General features: G+C 38.9%; 1 protein-coding gene across 1 annotated transcript in view; it reads left to right on the forward strand.

Moving 5' to 3' along the window:
- The first annotated feature begins 2,107 nt into the window (after positions 1-2,107).
- Positions 2,108-21,138, forward strand: part of cep72 (centrosomal protein 72) — a 40,719-nt gene continuing 21,688 nt past the window's right edge. The window contains exons 1-9 of the mRNA XM_028817704.2: positions 2,108-2,328; positions 2,486-2,735; positions 6,896-7,023; positions 7,722-7,914; positions 8,080-8,191; positions 8,738-8,910; positions 10,782-10,855; positions 12,544-12,589; positions 20,757-20,963. Coding sequence (XP_028673537.2) covers positions 2,663-2,735; positions 6,896-7,023; positions 7,722-7,914; positions 8,080-8,191; positions 8,738-8,910; positions 10,782-10,855; positions 12,544-12,589; positions 20,757-20,963 — 1,006 coding nt within the window. The 5' untranslated portion in view covers positions 2,108-2,328; positions 2,486-2,662. The remainder of the gene's footprint in view (positions 2,329-2,485; positions 2,736-6,895; positions 7,024-7,721; positions 7,915-8,079; positions 8,192-8,737; positions 8,911-10,781; positions 10,856-12,543; positions 12,590-20,756; positions 20,964-21,138) is intronic.

The raw sequence follows: 21,138 nt of genomic DNA on the forward strand, positions 1-21,138 counted from the left end.
GTGAAACTAACACTACCTATGCCTCAAAAAACGCCATACCTACAGTGAAACACGGTGGTGGCAGCATCACTGGGACAGGGGATCTAATTAGAATTGAAGGGACAATGGATGAATACAAATACCACACTATACTGCAGGAGAACCTGTTCCATTCTGCTATAAACCTACAGCTCAGGAGAAGATCCATCTTTCAGTATGATAATGACCCTAAGCACAAGGCCAAAGCAATGATGGAATTGCTCAGAAACAGAAAGATGAATGTTTTGGAATGGCCAAGGAAAAGTCCTGATCTTCACTCTATTGAGAATCTGTGGCACTATTTGAAAACTGCTGTCCCACCAACCAAGAGGATCTCTTATCAATTCTGCCAAAAAGAGTGGGGAAGAATCCCTCCTGGACAATGTGAAGAACTGGTCCATACTTAACATACCCAATAGAATGAAGGCTGTTATTGCAGCAAAAGGCTTCTCGACAAAGTATGAAGGTGTAGGGATTTAATAATTATACAAACACAAACTTTTGGAGTTTTCTTCTTCAGTTAAATATTTGCAGAAAATAACTTATGTTACAGCATAAGTGTTAGGGTGTTGTACCGTGTTAGCCATTATGAATGTAGAGAAAAGCCAAGCAAAATGACACCTTTTACTGGCTAACTAAAAAGATTACAATATGCAAGCTTTCGAGGCAACTCAGGCCCCTTCTTCAGGCAAGATGTAATCAAGTAAATATACTGAATGCATAAATATGTGTACAAATTTTTTGTCATGCAGAAAATTACAATTATTTTTAAGGGGACTGAAAACTTTTGCACACCACTGTTGATATGACATTGACAGAGAACGTTCATTTTGTAAATTACCTCCAGAAACCGTTCTTCCTTTATTTTTGGCCTGCAGTTATACTCACAAATATTGAAAGATATCAACACCTCCGCGCTCCTTCACCATACTCCATAACCAGAAAGCATGGGGTGTCAAATCAGGGGAGTGTGGAGGACATGGCAATCCATCGACCTGGAAGGGTGTGGTCGAGATAAAAATAATCCATTAGTGTTAACATAATTTTGACTCACCCTGTATTAGGATTTTCTTCTTGTTTTAGAAATATTATTTTGGTTACTATGATCATGAAGATAGTAAAGAGAATGCTTTCTTCCATCCATCCATCCATCCATTATCCAACCCGATATATCCTAACTACAGGGTCACAGGGGTCTGCTGGAGCCAATCCCAGCCAACACAGGGCACAAGGCAGGAACCAATCCCGGGCAGGGTGCCAGCCCACCGCAGGGCACGCACACACACACACCAAGCACACACTAGGGACAATTTACAATCGCCAATGCATGTCTTTGGACTGTGGGAGGAAACTGGAGCACCCAGAGGAAACCCATGCAGACACGGGGAGAACATGCAAACTCCATGCAGGGAGGACCCGGGAAGCGAACCCGGGTCTCCTTACTGCGAGGCACCAGCGCCACCCACTGCACTTTCTTCCCTATAATCTAATTTTACATTTAGGAAAATTTCACATTGATAAATGCAAATTAAAATCATTTTATCATTTTTATGAAGAAAATAAAACATTTCTTAGATAAAGTTTCTTCATCCTTAAATAAAAAAGCAGAGCAATGGAAGTGTGTTTAGTTTATTAAATATTGACTTAAATTTAAAATGTATTGCCTCATACTTTGCACTTCTTTTCTTTTCTTTCCCATTTTTGTGTTTTAATATCTTACAATCACAAACGTATAGTAATTTGTTATGTGCAGGTATTACTGAATTTTGTATATCTCACTCCTTTATTTGTAGTTGCTCTTGTTAAGTAAACTTTTATTATTTAAATAAAACATTATTTAAATTAAAATAAGAAAAATAAAACGAATTCATGGTCACTCATACGGGACAAATTTGAGGTGGGAAACTTATGAAGACGCGAGGGCTACATGCAAAATCCACACTGGCATAAAAATACAGTACGAAACTATAAAGCAAAGCTTCACTTACACAAAAATAAAGCAGAGACCCTTCATCTCTACTTGTGCGTTACCTCCACCGAAATGTCTTGGGAATATCTGAAAGGATGGGAGTGGCTCAGGGTGGGAGGTAAAGCAGGGGAACATTTTTAGCGCCACAATAAGGGGGCTTGGCGCTTTGACAACGGCAGTCCATCCAACCAAATCTCCTTCCTCAGTTCTTCACGGCTGCTCGAGTCGCACAGAATTGATGCATTCTTATAAAGGTGGATCAGTCCGGCAGCATAGCTGAGTCAGTAGGTCGCTTGTATGAAATATAAACGCGTACCCGATGATCATGAACACCAAGCAAGGTAACGTTTACTAATTGATGAACAGAGCAACTGCTGCAGATCAATATCGCGACAAAGGCATGCATTAAGTATTTAGACATGAACTGGTAAATACATTTAAAATCGCCGTCTTTTTTCTGACTTTTACCGTTAATTCTAACTGCGTTTTGTCTTACAGTTTAACTAACCAATGACCAAGCTAACAGGAATTCCGGGTTCTGCTGTCCGTTTCCTAGACGACGCGTACCACCGCTTGATGCCATTTGCTGTTGCCAGGGACGCCCGAGTTCCTGTACGGCTGTCGGCCGTGTGCTTTGCGCATGCCTGAACTCAGCAACCTCTGCCTTTTGAAACTATGGCGGCGGAGACTTTGTCAATTACGGAGCAGTGGATCAGGGAAAGATTAAACCTGCAACACCGGAATTTAGGTACGTTTATACCTAATAACACGTTTGCCGATTGTTCACAAAAATATGTTAATCATATTTGCATGAAAAGTCGGTTTGTGCGGTTTTGTATGCAAGCTTTTGGTTCTTCAGCAGTTTACTTTTTGCCCAGCAGTGTTGTTTTTTAAACGTTTTGCCTCCTTTAAATAAAGCATATCTGCATCGTCTGTATAGTATGTGCAAGGCATATGTTCCCCATGAAGTACCCGTTTACATGGTGAGCAACATATATATTATCGTATTAGTAGCAGTAATATACTGTAGTTGCCTAACCAAGCGTCTTTAAATAAATGGTCTACAGTTGTTATTTAAAGCGTTTACATTTATTTGCATAGCAGACGCTTTTATCCAAAGCGACTTATAAATAAGGTCAACAGAATCACGTAAACCTCAGTCTGGGAAAATTGGAACAGCTGTTACAGGACGAGGGTACAAAGTTGACGCTCACAAATGAAGTTTAGTTTAAGAATGTACTTCGTTATAAGAACCAAACTGCTCAGTTAGACAGAAATTCACCAAACGAGAGAGTCTTGAAACGCTTCCTAAATACGCCGAGGGACCTCGAATGGAGGTGGGCGGTTTATTCTACCAGCCAGAAGCTACACATGATCAGAATCTGGATTGAGATTTGATGCTACACAGAGGTGGCATCATCAGACCTGAGTGCGGGAGAAGAACCTCACAATTATTTAGGTTCTGATCCATTGACTCCTCTGTAGGTAAACATCGAGGATTTGAACTCCATACGTGGAGCCAATGTAGTGATCTGAAAAGAGCAGTGACATGTGCCCACCTCGGCTGGTTGAACAGTAGATGTGCTGTTGCATTTTGAATTATCTGCAGTGGCTTTGTGATTCTTCAGCCAGCAGAGAATTGCAGCAGTCCAGATATGTCAAAACCGAAATCTAGACCAGGAATTGTGCTGCATTCTCTCTCAGATATGGTCTTACCTTGCCGATGTTGTACAGAGTGAATCTGCAAGACGGAGAGACCGTAGCAACATGGGCTTTGAAGCACAGCTGGTTATTAGCCACCATCTCAAGATTGTGTACTGACTTGGCGAGGGTTAGTGGTAGTGAGCCAAGCTAAACAGAGATGTGGTGCTGAATAGATGAACAAGGTGAGATAGCAAGAAGGTTTGTCTTTGCCAGGTTGAGCTAGAGATGCTGTTCCTTCATCCAGGTTAAAATATCGGTGAGCCTGATAGCCAGTAGTCCTCTGGAGTTAAATCAGTTCTGTAAATGAGCAAAGCTTCAGTTTCATAAGATTAAGGGAGTTTGGAAATGAAATTTTCTAACAGCAGCTCGTAAGATATAGAACATTCCTGCACAAGATCCATTCAGTAATGTTAACAAATCACAAATTAATCACAGTTAGATAAAACTATAATGCCAAGAACATCCTTGTCTGCTGTCTATGGACTTATATGCAAAACATAAGGGGTGTAGGTCTGACATTCGTTTCTGTTAATGCATTAAGTCAAATAGAAAAAATGATATGTATTCAATAAATTGAGGAAACTATATCAGACATTAGTGTGGATTTAATTATAACCTGCAGTTGTGACTTTTTCGATTTTGTCGACTTCATGCAACACTTTCTGTTTGATATAAATCAGTTTAAGTGACTTTTCTTAATTAAGGCTTATTTTTACGTTGTCACCACACTCAAGAGCCCTGCGGTGGGCTGGCACCCTACCCGGGGATTTGTTCCTGCCTTGCACCCTGTGTTGGCTGGGATTGGCTCCAGCAGACCCCCGTGACCCTGTGTTAGGAAATAGCAGGTTGGATAATGACTGACTGACTGACCTCACTCAAGAGTGCATATTCAGATCATGTGCCTAAATTGTAACAAAGACATATTATTATGTAAATGTTCGTGAAATTAATTTGTTACTTCATTTGTGATTAGGCTTTGTCATTTTTGGGATACATTCTCCTTGCTTTGAAAAAAAAAAATATTTAGTACAAAAGTGAAAAATGATCATTGTTACTTCTGAAATATTTTGATCAAACACAGAGAAAATGAAAAGGACGTGTACTGAGATTTGCTCTTGAGCAACGCAGTGGCAAAGGTTAGCACTACTGTGTCACTTTCCATCAACTGGTTTTGAAATCTGGACCAGTAACTGTTTATGTGAACTTTGCATATTCTTCCTTGAGCATAGGAAAGGTGCTATATAAATAAAAGTTATTATTATGTGTCTGTGAGCTTTCAACCAGCATTCTAGATTCCTAGCACATCCCAAAGGTGTGCAAATTGAATTATTTGGATTCATTGTCTGAAAGTGGGTTCCTCCCTTGTGCACAATTCCTGGAAAATAGGCCCACCAGCCTGTAATAAGAAGAAGAATTTCTGAAAAAGAATAAGTAGAGGTTTGTTTCAAGTATGCATTAAAACCTGAATCATTTTATTTCACTTTTAATTTTTTTTTTTTTTTCTAAAACCTGAACATTACAATGGCGTGATTAAACAAACAATAAAAAAATTAACTGATGCAACTATTTACTTCCAAATGAATACTTATGAAAGAAAAAAAAAAAAAAACATAAAGCAAAAAAAAAAACAAATTCACCCCCACCGAAGATAAAGAGAAAAATAAGAGAGACGTAAAAAATATGATAAAACAAATAATAACATAAGAGGGTCAATCACAGGCTCAGCATTCTGAAAAAATATAAATGAAGTCTTGCCATGTTTTTAAAAAGTTTTGGACATATCCTGTAAGAGAGAATTCGTTTTTTTTAATTTTAGATAATCTAGAATGTCAGTTAACCTCTTGGGATGGTGGGTTGGGATTCTTTCAGTTGATCAGGCCTGTGTAATGGTTATGTGGTATAGACCAGGGGTCGCCAGCTCAGGTCCTGGAGGACCACCGTCGCTGCAGGCTTTCATTCTAACCCTTTTCTTAATGAGTGACCTGTTTTTATTTGACTTGCTCTTGAAGACTCAGACCCCGTAATTGTTTCTTTTTCCTTAATTAGCAGCCAAACAATAATTAGATACAAATGAGCCAAAACAACTGGTGTCCATCATACAATATCTGAAAATATTTTACCAGTGCTCTTAGAAAGAGAAAATCGACAATTTCGGAAATGTCTGCTAATGAACAACAAGAGCAGCAACAAGCCATGAAATTAAAGAATTGGTTTAATTAACAACAAGAATCGGCACCTCATTAAGCAGCTGGTTGGAGTGAAACTGTTTGGAGTTTTAGGCCCTGACTTCGTTGGTATTCTGTTGGCTCCCTCACTTCACATTTCATTTCTGTTTGGGTGCTATTTAAGGAAAGAAATGAAGCAATTCAGAGGAACGATGAAGAAATTCAGGGGAGCAAATCTTAAAAAAGCAATTCAATTAAAATGAATTCACAAGAAGTTAATTAGCAGCACAAACAGGACATTCATTAAAAAAGGGGTTAGAATGAAAATCTGCAGCCACGGTGGTCCTCCAGGACCGACTTGGCGACCCCTGGTATAGACCATTACAATTGATTTCTCACTATGCATCTTATTTCCATCCAGGAGTACATGAAATATCACCGATAATGGAATAGGAATGCTTGTGACACTGAAGCTGTCCAAAGTCTTTCCCAGAATTATGTTAATTGAGTACATTCCCAGAACATATGGCCTAGAGTGGCTAGGTCTAGAAGGCAGTGCGCACAGGTTAGGTCTTGGTCTGGGTACATGTTGGACAACTTTAAATGAGATAAATGTGATAGATGAAAGATATGTAGTTAAATTGTGGAATGCTTGGCACATATAGAACTAGATGTGTTCTGTGTATGGCCGAGGTCCACACCTTTTTGGAGATGCCAATTGAAAGGTCTCTTTCCCATTATTCACATTTAAATTTTGAATGCATTTAAATGAAGACTCTTGATGGTAATATTGGACAAATTTCATTATTGCTGGTTTGAGGCAAAGGTACCCAGAGTGACTGGACAATACAAGTTTTCAACAGAACATTAGCTTTTACGAAATGTTTTTTGAATTGCTTTGGAAACCAGAGTCAATTGGCGCTGAAAATAAATATTAGTCATTTTAACGAAGAAGGGAGCTTGAAACTGTGTAGAAGTAATTCAAATTAACAGTATTTGCATATAAATACATGTGAAGTTTTGTTTGTTTGCTTTGCAGCGGATGTCAGATCACTGTCTCTGCCTGGGAGTTATGAAGGAAAAATTGGACACTTGGGATATTCACTTAAAAACTTTGTTCGTCTGAAAACTCTCGACCTTTCACGGAATTCATTAGTTTCTTTGGAGGTAACTTTTAAATATTAATGAAACAAGCAAAATGAATAATGCTTTTAAATACTGTATATACTCACGGATAAGTCGGGGCTTGAAACCCAAAAAATTGATCATAAAATCAGACCCCGACTTGTACGCCCGTTCAAAAATGCGACACTTAATTATTATTTTTTTTTTTTACGTCTTCTTGCTTCCTCTGATCTCTTCTCAGAGACATTGAATTTTGTTGCAGTAGCGCAGTTACCAGTTTCTTTCGCCACTTCAATGACTTTTAATTTAAAACCAGCTTCATATTTTCTTATGATCGAATGGTCCATCGTAGATAAGGGATGCTCTTATAATAAAGGTGTGGGAGGGTGTGACATACAAAATACACAAATCAGTGCAATCTTTGCTTTGTAATAGTTTGGGTATTACCTTCCTAAAACCAGAGGAAATAAAGGCCGTGTGCTTTGTGGTTATTCTCTCAGGTGGTCATTAGCATATCATAATCTCTTGGATCAATAGCGTGAGTTTTCCGCATTTGACTTATATGACCGTCATTATAAAATACTGGTAATTATACGGTAAAATCAAGCCCCGACTTATCCGCAGGAGAACTTAAATGCGAGTATATACGGTACCAAGCATTTCACAGTTTAATTTACTAAGTGTTTTTCTACTCTTGTTGCATAAAGCACAAGTTGACAAGCTTTTGTGTCTAATTTTAGGGCATTCAGCATCTAAAGCACCTGGAGAAGCTTAATTTATACTACAACTGCATTCCCTTGTTAAAGGAGCTGTATTATCTCCGCAACTTGTCCTCTCTTAAAGAACTTGATCTTCGATTGAATCCTGTTGTAAAGAATGAACCTGACTATCGTCTTTTCCTTGTCCACATGCTTCCCAACCTAAGAAAATTAGGTATGCAGTTTATGAAGCTGTTAAGTATTATTTTGCAATGGTACTCCTTGTATTTTGTTGCCATTTGCACTAGGGGGATGCTAATGAATTTTTTTTCTGCCATCATTATTGTCCAGACTGAAATTTTACACACAAATCTTTTTCTTGTCTTTGATTTTTGAGTAGATGATCGTCCTGTGAGGGACAGTGAGCGAAAAGCAGCCATAATGCATTTCTCTACAGAGACATTGTATGACAATCTCGACCAATGTCCTCAGAATGAAATCGGCAATCCAAGGTATGGAATGTGTTTTGCTGTGTTTCATTCTGTTTTTAGAAAATAATCAATAATTAATTAAGTAAAAGAAAATGCATTACAACGTAATAATTCAGATGTAGACATGCGTATCGATAAGCATGTAAAACAACTGTGGTCCTCATAGCTTTTTTAAATTTTATTTCAATTTGTGTTTCAATTACATTCATATATTTATTATAAAATGCTGACATTACATGTTCTAATTAAAGTTACTGCTGTTAAAACTCGTATCAATCCATTTTTTCTATTTCTTTATTGCATTACTAGTTAAATTATATAGGTTACTTAGATACTATATGCCTCATTTATCATACTGTCTTAAATTAAGTAAGAAAGATTTCTGAAAATCCAATTTCTATTTCAAATTTACTTTATGCACTCCTAAATTAAATTGCTCAGATTCACTTTTCAAAGTTAGAGTTAATAGGTAAGATTTTTATTAAAAATTCTTAAATCGCATGATGTAATAATTTTGTTTATTCTTGTACTTTAGTTATTTGCCTTTATTTATTTATTTTTTTGCAGGGCTGGGCAGCCTAGGGTATCCTATGTAAGCTCACTTTCTAAAAAGTTATCTGCTATTGATGATGATGATGAAGCAGTTTTAAATCTTATTGCAAAATGTAACTGGGACCTGAATAGGCCTCCAACTATTTCGGGATCAGTTCAGAAGACGCTGGAAGCTGAACTCTTACAAAGTAAGAATATCACTGCATTTGTATAGAAAGAGTTCTGTAGGCCAGCTCTTCATTCTGTAGTCTTGAGCTGCAACATTAAGCAGGTGAACACTTGTTCATGCTTGTCTAGTTGTGTTGTTGTTTTTTTAATGAATTGTGAGAAACAAGAGCTCTCTACCTTTTTGTAATACTATTAATAGTGCAGGGAGGTGGGTGTGAAGTAGTTGTAGTTCAACGGGTTTGCTGTATCACGTCCCCTGTGGTCCACTTTTTGTGTCTCTTACTTGGTGCCCTGATTTTGTGTTGCTGCTGACTGTAGTGCAGGTGTTAGTGGAGCTTCCAGTTTTGGAACCAAAAAAAAAATCGGGAGTGGTCTCACCGCGACTTCTCGTATACTCAGATTTGGGGATAGATATTTGAGGAGAAAACTTCAAGACAAAGATTATATTTTTATATTATGTACATTAAAGAACCATCAACATCAATCAGACTCTGCAGCTGCATGAATAAAAAAGTACCACTTCTGGTTAGTAGAAATAGCTCAAATATTGATAGAAATATACGTTTTGTACCTAATATTTGTGTCCAATATTTGGTTGAACTAACTGAAAGCGTACTTAAGTATTCGTGTTTACATACACACACTCACAGACACAGACGTACTGTAATTCCAAAAACTGGTATTTTTGGACTCGGGCAGGTCTAAAATGTCAAGATTCATCAAAATCTCGAGGTTGAATTTTTGGATGATTACAATACTTTCCCTATACTTTGTACACAAGAAAGTAAAAAATTCTGTGGACGTATTGTTACAAATTCTTTCTTAACCCATTTCAACTACCATATATACTTGCATATAAGTTCTTCCACGGATAAGTCAGGACTTGATTTTATCATATAATTTCTGTTTTTTTCTAATGTCGGTCGTATAAGTTGAATGCGGAAAACTCAGGTTGGCGTTAGCATAGTATAATCTCTTGGACCAATAGCATGAGAGAGTAACTATGGAGCACACTGCTTTTTTTTCTATGTGGGTGCAGCAGTATCTGCGCGTGCTCCTAACCCCTCTCTCTCTTTCTCTTTCTCTCTCTCTGTCTCTCTCTTGCCCACACAGTAATACCCAAACTATTCCGAAGTGACGTTTGCACTGTTTTGTGTTTTTTGTATCTCACACCCTCATACACCTTTATCGTAAGAACATCCCTTATCTACAATGGAACGTTCGATCAGAAGAAATATGAAGCTGGTTTTAAATGAAATGTCATTGAAGTAGTGAAAGAAACTGGTAACTACGCTGCTGCAACAAAATTCGATGCATCTGAGAAACTGATGTAAGATTGGAGGAGGCAAGAAGATGTATAAAAAAAAAAAAAAAGAATTAAGTTCTGTATTTTTGAACGGGTGTATAAGTTGGGGTCTGATTTTATGATCGATTTTTTTGGTTTCAAGACCCAACTTATATGTGAGTATATATGGTATACTGCCCTTATTACTCATACGTACTAATACAGTATTAATCTTTCTTAATATTTTTTTTAAGTTAATGTAAAGATCTTTTAAAGAAAGCTTTTAATTATGATATTTACACTACTGCACAATGTCACCTCTGATAGATGTGTGTATTTGGGTTTATACTGAGGTTAATTATTAATTGCCTTATTTCCATAAAGGTATACTTGATGTGCACAATATTATAACAAATATGGTAGAATCATAACTTTACTGATGGTTATCAGTGTGCATTCCAAGAACTATAAATTTGGTTTTTGTTTTTCATTCATAAGAATTTTAAGTATTTTTTTTTTTATATTTGCTAAATGTCTCTCCCCAGTTAAGACCATGTCACACTGAGAAACTTTGGTAGATATAAAGTTGTTGTGTTTTTTTTATAGATAACTCTGGTGGCAATGAAGTTTTGTGTGCTAATGGGTATCAGTCATCTGATGAATTAATTGCTTCAAAGAAGGTAAAATGAAATGTATGGATAACAGAATTGTGTTAAACTCCCATTCTTCATTTGAAAATAAAAGCCTTTTTATGTTTTAAGTCAGGGGTCCTCAATCACAGTCCTGGAGGGCCGCAGTGGCTGCAGGTTTTTGTTCAAACCCAGCTGCTTAATAAGAAAGCAATTCTTGCCAATAATTGAATTTGATTGGCTTTTTAGTTCTTTAACTCCACTATGTCAGCTCATTCTCATATCCTGGATTTTCCTCCCCTTTCTAAGGATATCATCCAAATGATTTGAAGGCTAAAATGGAGGAGTAATTCTCAGTCTCTGACTTTTTTCTCTTCACTTTCTTCACAAGTATTTAATTAAACCCAATAATGCATGATAAATACACACAGGTGTAAATGGTAACAAGCTAAATGGAGAAATGCTGGTGTCTTTTGTCATTAGCATGTTATTGCTAATTAGGAGCAATTAAAAACCAAGAATACAGCTGATTAAGACTAAAATAAGCAATAGGGGTTCAAAATCATAATGAGCAAGACAACTGAAGTGAAGCAGAAGTGTTACTTGAGCAGTAAGTGCTTCTTATTAAGCAATTGGGTTGGAGAAGAAACTTGCAGCCACTGCGGCCCTCCAGGACCGTGATTGAGGACCCCTGTTCTAAGTAACTAAGTATAAAACTAAATTATAATCTGCTGTGGACACCAGGGGGTGCTCCAGCTCCCCAAACACCCTACACAAAGACTTGGACACAAGCGAGCTTTAAAAACAATACAAGTTTTTATTTTGGGGGAAAAAACGTCTCAGTAATCGTTTCCCACACCACAGCCACAAGTACAAGTACACAGCAATATACAGCACCCTGTAATACTCTGTCTTTCTCCTCTCACTCTCTGTTCAGATCACTGCCTCCTCTACTTCTTCATGCAAGCTTAGTCTTCCTTCCTCCCAACTCTGGCTTGATTCGAGTGTGTCAGGCAGCTCCTTTTATGTTACATCCAGAAGCACTTCAGGTGTTCCGAAGCTGAAGCTCAGAAGCGCTTCCTGGTGAAGCGAGAGACCAACAAAATAGGGCTCCACTGTCCCCACAGAACCCCCTGACAGCACCCATGGAACCCAAAAGGGCTGAGCTGACAAACTCCAAGTCTCATGGTGCCCTGTGGGAATCTGTGGCAATGCCTGCTATCTGGGTCTGCTATCTAGCACTCTAGGGGAGACAATGTCCTTCCATCTTGAGGTCATCCCAGTTGGCTAAGGATGCCCGCTGTGTCCCTCACACCACTCTTACTTTAGCTGGTTTTTTTTTTTGGTTTTTTTTAAACAAGCCTAAAATGTGTTTGTAATATTTCAGGCTTCGGCAAACAAAACAAAACAAGACAGAGCTGCAAGTCTTTACAAACGTATCAAGATTCAGCACAGGTTTTACAATACACAGAATGATGGTTTCTTTTCTGAAATAGTTGCTGTGAGTGTACTGTACATTACCATCACAGGTACCCTGGTGTTAAATTGAGATTTATCTCTAATTAAAGAATTCTGTTTACGAAAAATATTCTGTTCCATTAAGCATATTTTGTCTACAAAACTTTTATATCTATATGAATTATATTTGATTATTGAGATCTTTTTCATTTGTAATAGGACATGATTTTCATTTTTATGCTCCTATTTCTAATTTATTTCCCCTCTTTTTGAAATTTTAGGATTTTCAGAAACAAAGCTATCAGAAGCCTCTAGACACCACCGAAAGTATGTCATATTTAATATATATTATTTAACTAGGGATTAATATTACCTGCTAACAGTTTATTATTCTTTATGTTTCTTCTTTTAGCAGGTGACAATCTTTGAAAGTGGCACTCTATGAATGTTCAATTAGTAAATCAGTTGCATTTCAAACCAATGCCATCTCTACCTGCTACTGTAATAGTACACATGTAATGTGTTTGCTTTTTTCTCTCTCTGTCTCCATCTCTAACCAATCCTTTTTCTTGTTGCTCATCCCATTCGGAAAATGAGCACAGATAAAGTACACACGAGTCAGAATGTATCTTATGCTACAAAAAGTCGCCTTTCATTTTAGTTACGTTTTGTTGTGCATTGAAAGCTGTGAAGAAAAAAAAGAAAGACACTGGCATCATGACAGGATGTCTGTCACAAATGAGAACTGAATGTTTGAAATAATCCATCAAAATGTTTTTAAAGGAATACTCCACCCCAAAATTATTTTTTATATGTTAATTAGCCCCATATTGTCTTGTAGAGATGGCAGAGAAAAAAATTTTAACCTCCTGTTTTCACTGAATACGGAAATAAAGCAGTTTGATAGAATGGCAGTCTATGATGACCAACGCTGGACCACAGCGAACGTTATTATCAAAAACATCCGTATAAAAAAAAAAAAAAAATCTCGCGTTACTTGTGTTGCATATTCCACATGTCCGTTATCCAGGAATTTGTTCACAACACATAAAACATGGATGTTGTTCTAAAATATTATTAAATAAATGCTTCTACAAAAATCTGCACAAGGAATAACACGTTTCTCATGGGATTGAGTTTCACTATGGACTGCCATTCTATCATAAACATGATGTACTCCATGAAAATAATAGATTAAAACTTTTTCAGTCATCACTACCACAAATACCTGGTGTAAGCAGCATTAAAAAAGGAAAGAAAAATCATTTTTGGGTGGCATATTTGTTTAATGATAGCTTAAAAAATTAGGATTTCCGTTTAAATTTTAGAACTAGCCAGTAGGTGGCAGTAAATCCTCAAGCTGAACAGCACCAAAACTGAAGCTCTTTTAATTGGCACCCCCTATCAACTTCATTCCTCTGTAAATTGTATTTCCTTATCTGACCGTACCATTACCCTCTACCCTTCTGTTACAAATCTGGGTGTCAAGTTGGACTCCCATCTGTCATTTGATATACATATCCATCACCTTTGTAAAATTGCATTCCTTCATCTCCGAAACATAGCCAAACTCCATCCCTACCTCTCCCTCTGTGATGCTGAAAGGCTGGTTCATGCCTTTGTCTCATCCAGACTGGACTATTGTAATGCACTCCTCATCGGGATACCCAACAAGAGCCTTCAAAAGCTCCAACAAATTCAAAATAGTGCTGCAAGAATCCTGATGAGGGTGCGGAAATATGAACATATCTCACCAATCCTTCGGTCACTTCATTGGCTCCCTATCCATCTCCGTATCGAATACAAACTCTGTTAGTTCACTCACCAGTGTATCCATGGAAATGCTCCACAATATCTTAAAGAACTCCTTATATTACAATCCACTACAAGAAACCTCTGTTTTACAAATACCCACCGCCTTCACCCCCCTGTGACCAAACTTCATACAGTGGGTGACCAAGCCTTTGCAGCCACTGCTCCACGGCTCTGGAATGCCCTACCAGAGAGCCTAAGAACACAGCAGATTGTGGGCTGTTTTAAAAAACAGCTAAAGACTTTTTTATTTTGGAAAGCTTAGTAACAAGAATGCTAGAATTATTGTTGTTTTATCTCTGTTTTTATCTTACCTTGCCTTTGTTTAATTTTTTTATGTTGCACTTTGAGATTTACTGCTAATGTAAAGTGCCCCTATTAATAAAATGCATTATTATTATTATTATTATTAAATCATTTATTATACAGCATTCCAGTGCTGCCTCATCAAGTATTTTAATATTTTTTTAACCAGGCATAGTTCATTTATTAATTTTGTTCTAACGTACTGCACATTAAGTAAGTAAGGTGCATAAAAGACAAGTTCATGCAAGTTCATTACAAACATTTTATACAGAAAGTAGGTAAGACAGCGCAAGGCAGCACAGTACAAACAATAAATACAAAAGATATATATATATAAATGTAAGCCAGTCAGTGGGTGAAATATAATATGAAAGAAAATATTGCACAGCGTTTTACAGTGATTGTGTTATTGCATTATATGGATACAATATATACAATGTAATATTGTACAATATTACAATACAATATAATGTAAACTTAAGACCTATTTGTGGTAATAAAGTGCACAGTAAGTAAGAGAGCAAAAGGTCAAAGATTATTTAACAGAGTTAAATTATACTCCTATATCACAGAATTTTCTTGATAGTAGAGTTTGCTGGTTTTCTCTTTTTCATTGTGGGACGAGGTTTTCCAATCTTTGCTTAATGCTGCCAGATTCATTAAGGGCTGCATGCATGAGTACATGAAATTGCATTGCCATTTCTATGTGTTGTTTTTATGTTGGATTTTTAAAGATAAAGACTTCAAACTTTATAATCAAATTTATAAGACAGTAGGCTCCAGACATACTGCATGTTTGAATACAGTAATCCCTCGCTATATCGCGCTTCACTTTATCGCGGATTTTAAATGTAAGCATATCTAAATATATATTGCGGATTTTTTGCTGGTTCGCGTATTTCTGCGGACAATGGGTCTTTTTATTTCTGGTACATGCTTCCTCAGTTGGTTTGCCCAGTTGATTTCACACAAGGGACGCTATTGGCGGATGGCTGAGAAGTTACCCAATCAGAGCATGCCGTTAAGTTCCTGGGTGCTGTTGGCTCAGCGACGGAGCAGCATTTGATTCTGCTTTGCGTTAGCCAGCATCTCGTCTCGCTCATTAAGCATCAGTGTGTTCCGCTGTGTACAGAGTTAACTTTTGTGCTCTTTTGTGTTTATCTTTGTGTGTAGTCAAGCCCTTCGTTATGTCTCCAAAATGATCTGCTCCTGCTACTGCCTTTGGGGCCGTGCCCAAGCGCCAACGGAAGATGCTAATGATTGCCGAAAAGGTAAAAGTTTTGGATATGTTGAAGGAAGGAAACAGCTACGGCACTGTAGGACGCCATTACGGCATCAATGAGTCCACAGTTCGTTATATTAAAAAGGATGAAAAGAATATAAGATCTATGGCCGCAGTGTCCTTTTAACCAGGGCGCGAAACAAGTTGTAAGTGGACGTAATAAGGCGGTTTATGCTGTATAACTGTCCGGGAAATGTTTATAAGATTGTGGCAGAGTTTATAAGGGCTAAAAATATATAAAAATAACCATATAAACATATGGTTTTTACTTCGCGGATTTTCACCTTTTGCTGGGGGTTCTGGAGCGCAACCACCGCAATCGAGGGGGGATCACTGTACTGAATAAATCATCTTATTGGCTGTGCCCATTCTTATTTCACAGTCATTGCCGTTTATCTTTTTTTTTTTTTTTTTCTCATGAATCTTTAAAATATTTATTTTGGATGTTTTATTCCTTTTATATTTTTTATTAATTTAATTTTTCAGTAATTTAAAAATAGAATTTAGATAGATAATGAAAGGCACTATATAATAGATAGATAGTTAGATAGATAGATACTTTATTAATCCCAAGGGGAAATTCACAAACTGACACAAAAAACAATATTAAATTAAAGAGTAATAAAAATGCAGGTAAAAACAGAAAATAACTTTGAATAATGTTAACGTTTACCCCCCTGGGTGGAATTGAAGAGTCGCATAATTTGGGGGAGGAACAATCTCCTCAGTGGAGCAGGATGGTGACAGCAGTCTGTCGCTGAAGCTGCTCCTCTGTCTGGAGATGACACTGTTCAGTGGATGCAGTGGATTCTCCATAATTGATAGGAGCCTTTTGAGTGCCAGTCGCTCTGCCACGGATGTCAGACTGTCCAGCTCCATGCCTACAATAGAGCCTGCCTTCCTCACCAGTTTGTCCAGGCGTGAGGCGTCCTTCTTCTTAATGCTGTCTCCCCAGCACCCCACTGAGTAGAAAAGGGCGCTCGCCACAACCGTCTGATTGAGCATCTGCCGCATCTTATTGCAGATGTTGAAGGACGCCAGTCTTCTAAAGAAATATAGTTGGCTCTGTCCTCTCTTGCACAGAGAATCAGTATTGGCAGTCCAGTCTAATTTATCATCCAGCTGCACACCCAGATATTTATAGGTCTGCACCATCTGCACACAGTCACCTCTGACGATCACGGGGTCCATGAGGGGTCTGGGCCTCCTAAAATCCACCACCAGCTCCTTGGTTTTGCTGGTGTTCAGGTGTAGGTGGTTTGAGTCGCACCATTTAACAAAGTCCTTGATGAGGTTCTTATACTCCTCCTGCTGCCCACTTCTGATGCAGCCCACGACAGCAGTGTCATAAGCGAACTTTTGCACGTGGCAGGACTCTGAGTTGTATTGAAAGTCCGATGTATATAGGCTGAACAGGACCGGAGAAAGTACAGTCCCCTGCGGCGCTCCTGTGTTGCTGACCACAATGTCAGACCTGCAGTTCCCGAGATGCACATACTAAGGTCTGTTTGTAAGATAGTCCACGATCCATGCCGCCAGGTATGAATCTACTCCCATCTCTGTCAGCTTGTCCCTAAGGAGCAGAGGTTGGATTGTGTTGAAGGCGCTAGGGAAGTCCAGAAACATAATTCTTACAGCACCACTGCCTCTGTCCAAGTGGGAGAGTGATCGGTGTAGCATATAGATGATGGCATCCTCCGCTCCCACCTTCTCCTGGTATGCGAACTGCAGAGGGTCGAGGGCATACCTGTGGCCTCAGGTGGTGAAGCAGCAGCCACTCCATGGTCTTCATCGCATGTGATGTCAGAGCAACAGGCCGGAAGTCATTCAGCTCACTAGGACGTGATACCTTTGGGACTGGAGTGATACAAAATGTTTCCCAAAGCCTCGGGACTCTCCCCTGTTCCAGGCTCAGGTTGAAAATGCGCTGTAGAGGACTCCCCAGCTCCAACGCACAGGCCTTCAACAGTCGTGGTGATACTCCATCTGGACCCGCTGCTTTGCTGGCACGAAGTCTCCTAAGCTCTCTGCCCACCTGCGCTGCTGTAATTGTGGGTGGGGATCTCTCTCCTATGCTGGTATCAGCAGAAGGATGGGTGGAGGGTTTAGTACTCCGAGGTGAAAGTGGGTTAGGGTGGTCAAACCTGTTAAAGAAGTTGCTCATTTGATTTGCTCTCTTCACGTCTCTCACGATGGTGGCACTATGCTTCGAGCTGCTGCCAGTGATGATCTTCATCCCATCCCACACTTCCTTCATGCTGTTATTCTGCAACTTCTGCTCCAGCTTTCTCCTGGACTGCTCCTTCGCCGCCCTGAGCTGGACTCTGAGTTCCTTCTGCACGCGCTTGAGCTCATGCTGATCACCGTCTTTAAAAGCCCTTTTCTTCTGGTTCAAAAGGCCCTTGATGTCACTTGTAATCCATGGCTTGTTGTTAGCATAGCAGCGTACTGTTCTTACTGGAACTACAATGTCCATACAGAAGTTGATGTAGTCGGTAGTGCAGTCAACAACCTCTTCAATGTTCTCACTATGAGATCCCTGCAGGATATCCCAGTCTGTAGTTCCAAAGCATTCTCTCAGAGTCTTCTCTGCCTCCGGGGTCCACTTCCTGAATGATCGTGTGGTTGTAGGTAGGACCCTCACTCTTGGTTTGTAGTGAGGCTGAAACAGAACCAGGTTATGATCTGCTTTCCCAAGCGCAAGCAGCGGGGTGGCGCTGTAAGCATCTTTAACATTTGCATACAGTAAGTCAATAGTCTTATTTCCCCAGGTGTTACAGTCCACATACTGGGAGAAGGCAGGTAATGTTTTGTCCAGCGTCACATGGTTAAAGTCTCCAGCAATTAGCACAAGCGCCTCAGGATGTTGCGTTTGTAACTTAGCAACAGCGGAATGGATGATGTCACCCGCTATCTCCACGTCCACACGAGGAGGGATGTACACGATGACAACAATGACGTGTCCAAACTCCCTGGGCAAGTAATAGGGATGCAGACTCATAGCCAACAGTTTGATGTCCCTGCAGCAAGTGGAGACTTTGACGTTAACATGTCCAGAGTTACACCACCGTGTATTAACATAGAGAGCAAGTCCTCCTCCTTTGTGCTTCCCGTAGGTACTTGCGTCTCTGTCCGCTCTAACTGTGCTAAACCCGGGTAGTTCCATGTTAGCATCTGGGATGGTGGTAGTTAGCCATGTTTTGCAAAAGCACAACAAACTGCATTCTCTGTAGGTTCTGACATTTTTCACCAGCGCAGCCGGTCCGTCGCTCTTATTTGATATTGAGTTTACATTTCGATCACAGAAGGCACCAAAGGCTTAAAACGCCACTTTCTCGCAAGCCGCTTCATTTTTAGCTTGGTGCCGGCTCTGCTGCCACGATACCACCTCCTTACCTCGTCGGGTAAATAGGGAACCACACCGACACTTGCATTTGTTCTCAGCGCTTGAAGTTGACTACTTGAATAGACGAGTCTCGGTGTGTAATAATCCATGTCCACGTTGTAAAAGTAAAAGTGTCCAGGGAATGAATCCACATAAAAGAAAGTGATAGGAGTGATCAATAAAAAAAGAAAAATAAAGTCGTACACAGAGCTGCTGAAAAGGCTGCCACTCTCGGTGGCGCCTGAGTCATACATGTCATAGTGTCACTGTCTATGATGGTACTGTACACCCATACAGTTTCTCTATTCAAATTTTCCTTTAACTGCATCATGAGAAGCCTATTCCTGCACCCATAGTTAACAGAAATTGACTTCTTTGACATATGTTTCATACATCAGTAAGCCATACTTGTCAGGTCACCCTCTCTGTCTATTAGACTGTGATTTGTGTATTCTGATGATGCCCTTACCTCCGCAGCTGTGCCCTTTATCTCCTTTCTTTTCCATTTAGATTCTGTTGAGTCCCAACAGAGAAGCACAGCAGTTAATAATAATAGATAAATCAAGAGTGTTACAAAAAAGTTAAAAACTAAATAAAGGTTATTGATAAAAAAATTTTAAGATTGTAACAATGAGAAAGGAAATATTTAGCTTGCATGCTATGGTCAGATGGCCAACAAAGAAAGATTAACAAAATCTATGGCTGGCAAGGATTCAGGAAAAAATAATGAGGTTTTATCTTAAAGGCAGGATAACTGAACTGGGATAATACCAAGTATAGTAAACTCTAAAGCCCCTGTCTAAAATGTAAGGTGGCTCGTCCACATTTCCACAAACACTCCACTGCTTACCATCTTTTAATATAAGAAAATGCACCCTCTTCACATCCTGGTCAGGCATATTTGAACTAAGATCCTGAAATCCCCAGTTACATCTCAGCAGCGCCCACTGTTGATCACATAAGGACAGTGCTTGCATTTCTTTTACACTCCTGTATATATCTTCTTTTTGGACTTCTGGCTAAATTAAAAATGAGCAGATGCAAAAGTAAATTTATGTGAAATCCAACCTGCATCCAGCCCTGCAAGCAGGTCCTTCAACTTGCAAGGGAAAATTTGGGGTTTGGTGGCAGGACTGGCACTCCAGCCACAGTAAAAAAAAAAAAAAAAACCTGACACTGTTCCATTTCATCCAGACTAGTGTGGTGTTCAGGTGTCACCCGTTGCACTGCTGCACTTGGGTCCTAATTTGGATCCGGAGGTGGCTCGTCATGTGGAAGGTGCGGCAACATGCTGAATCAGTGCACGCTCTCAACCTCTTTAAGTTTAATTAGTTGGGATGAAAGTCATTAGCTTTCATAAATTACTATGCATGTGAGCTACATTGAGTCTATATATCAAGTTTGAAAGAATTCATTCACCTTGGATTCATAATAGACATTGTGAATTTTGAGAATAATATGTACCTGTTAGAGTTTATAAGCTTTAACTTTCAAGTAAAAAAAAATTGCACTTTCTGAAATGTTTTGCCCTCTTCCTGATAAGGTGTCTCCGTTTATCGAGCATTTTTTTTTTTTTTAAGAACTGGCCAATCAAAATTTAGAAACACTAATTTCTGCCAATGCTTTGTTTAATTTTATTTATTTATTTAAGTATTCAATCATTTATTTGCTTGCTTACCTACTTATTTATTTATTTATTTATATTCCAGAGTTCCGACACCAGTCTAATCTTCCTGCGGCCAAAGCCACGTACAAGAAAGCGACAGAGAATGGAAAAAGAACTGGTGAAGGAATACGGGTGACCTTCACAGATGAGCAGCCAAAAGCATCATGTTTGGATACAAATCTGAAATTTCAAGATGAGGCTGAAGCTTACTATAAAATCACAGGTCGGGGGCACTTCACACCACATCCAGGTAACCTACTGGTAACAGTATTTCAAAATCGAATAGTCACTAGTGGTTTATCAATCAAAAACGGGACCAATTATAATAAATTGCTGAGAGAGCTTACATATCATCCTAATTTTCATTAGCTACTCTTACATCGGTGAAAGATTTGTTCTATAAGAATGTGCTTCACTTCTCATTG

The sequence above is a fragment of the Erpetoichthys calabaricus genome, chromosome 13 (genome assembly GCF_900747795.2).
Source record: "Erpetoichthys calabaricus chromosome 13, fErpCal1.3, whole genome shotgun sequence".
Taxonomy (NCBI): Eukaryota; Metazoa; Chordata; class Cladistia; order Polypteriformes; family Polypteridae; genus Erpetoichthys; species Erpetoichthys calabaricus.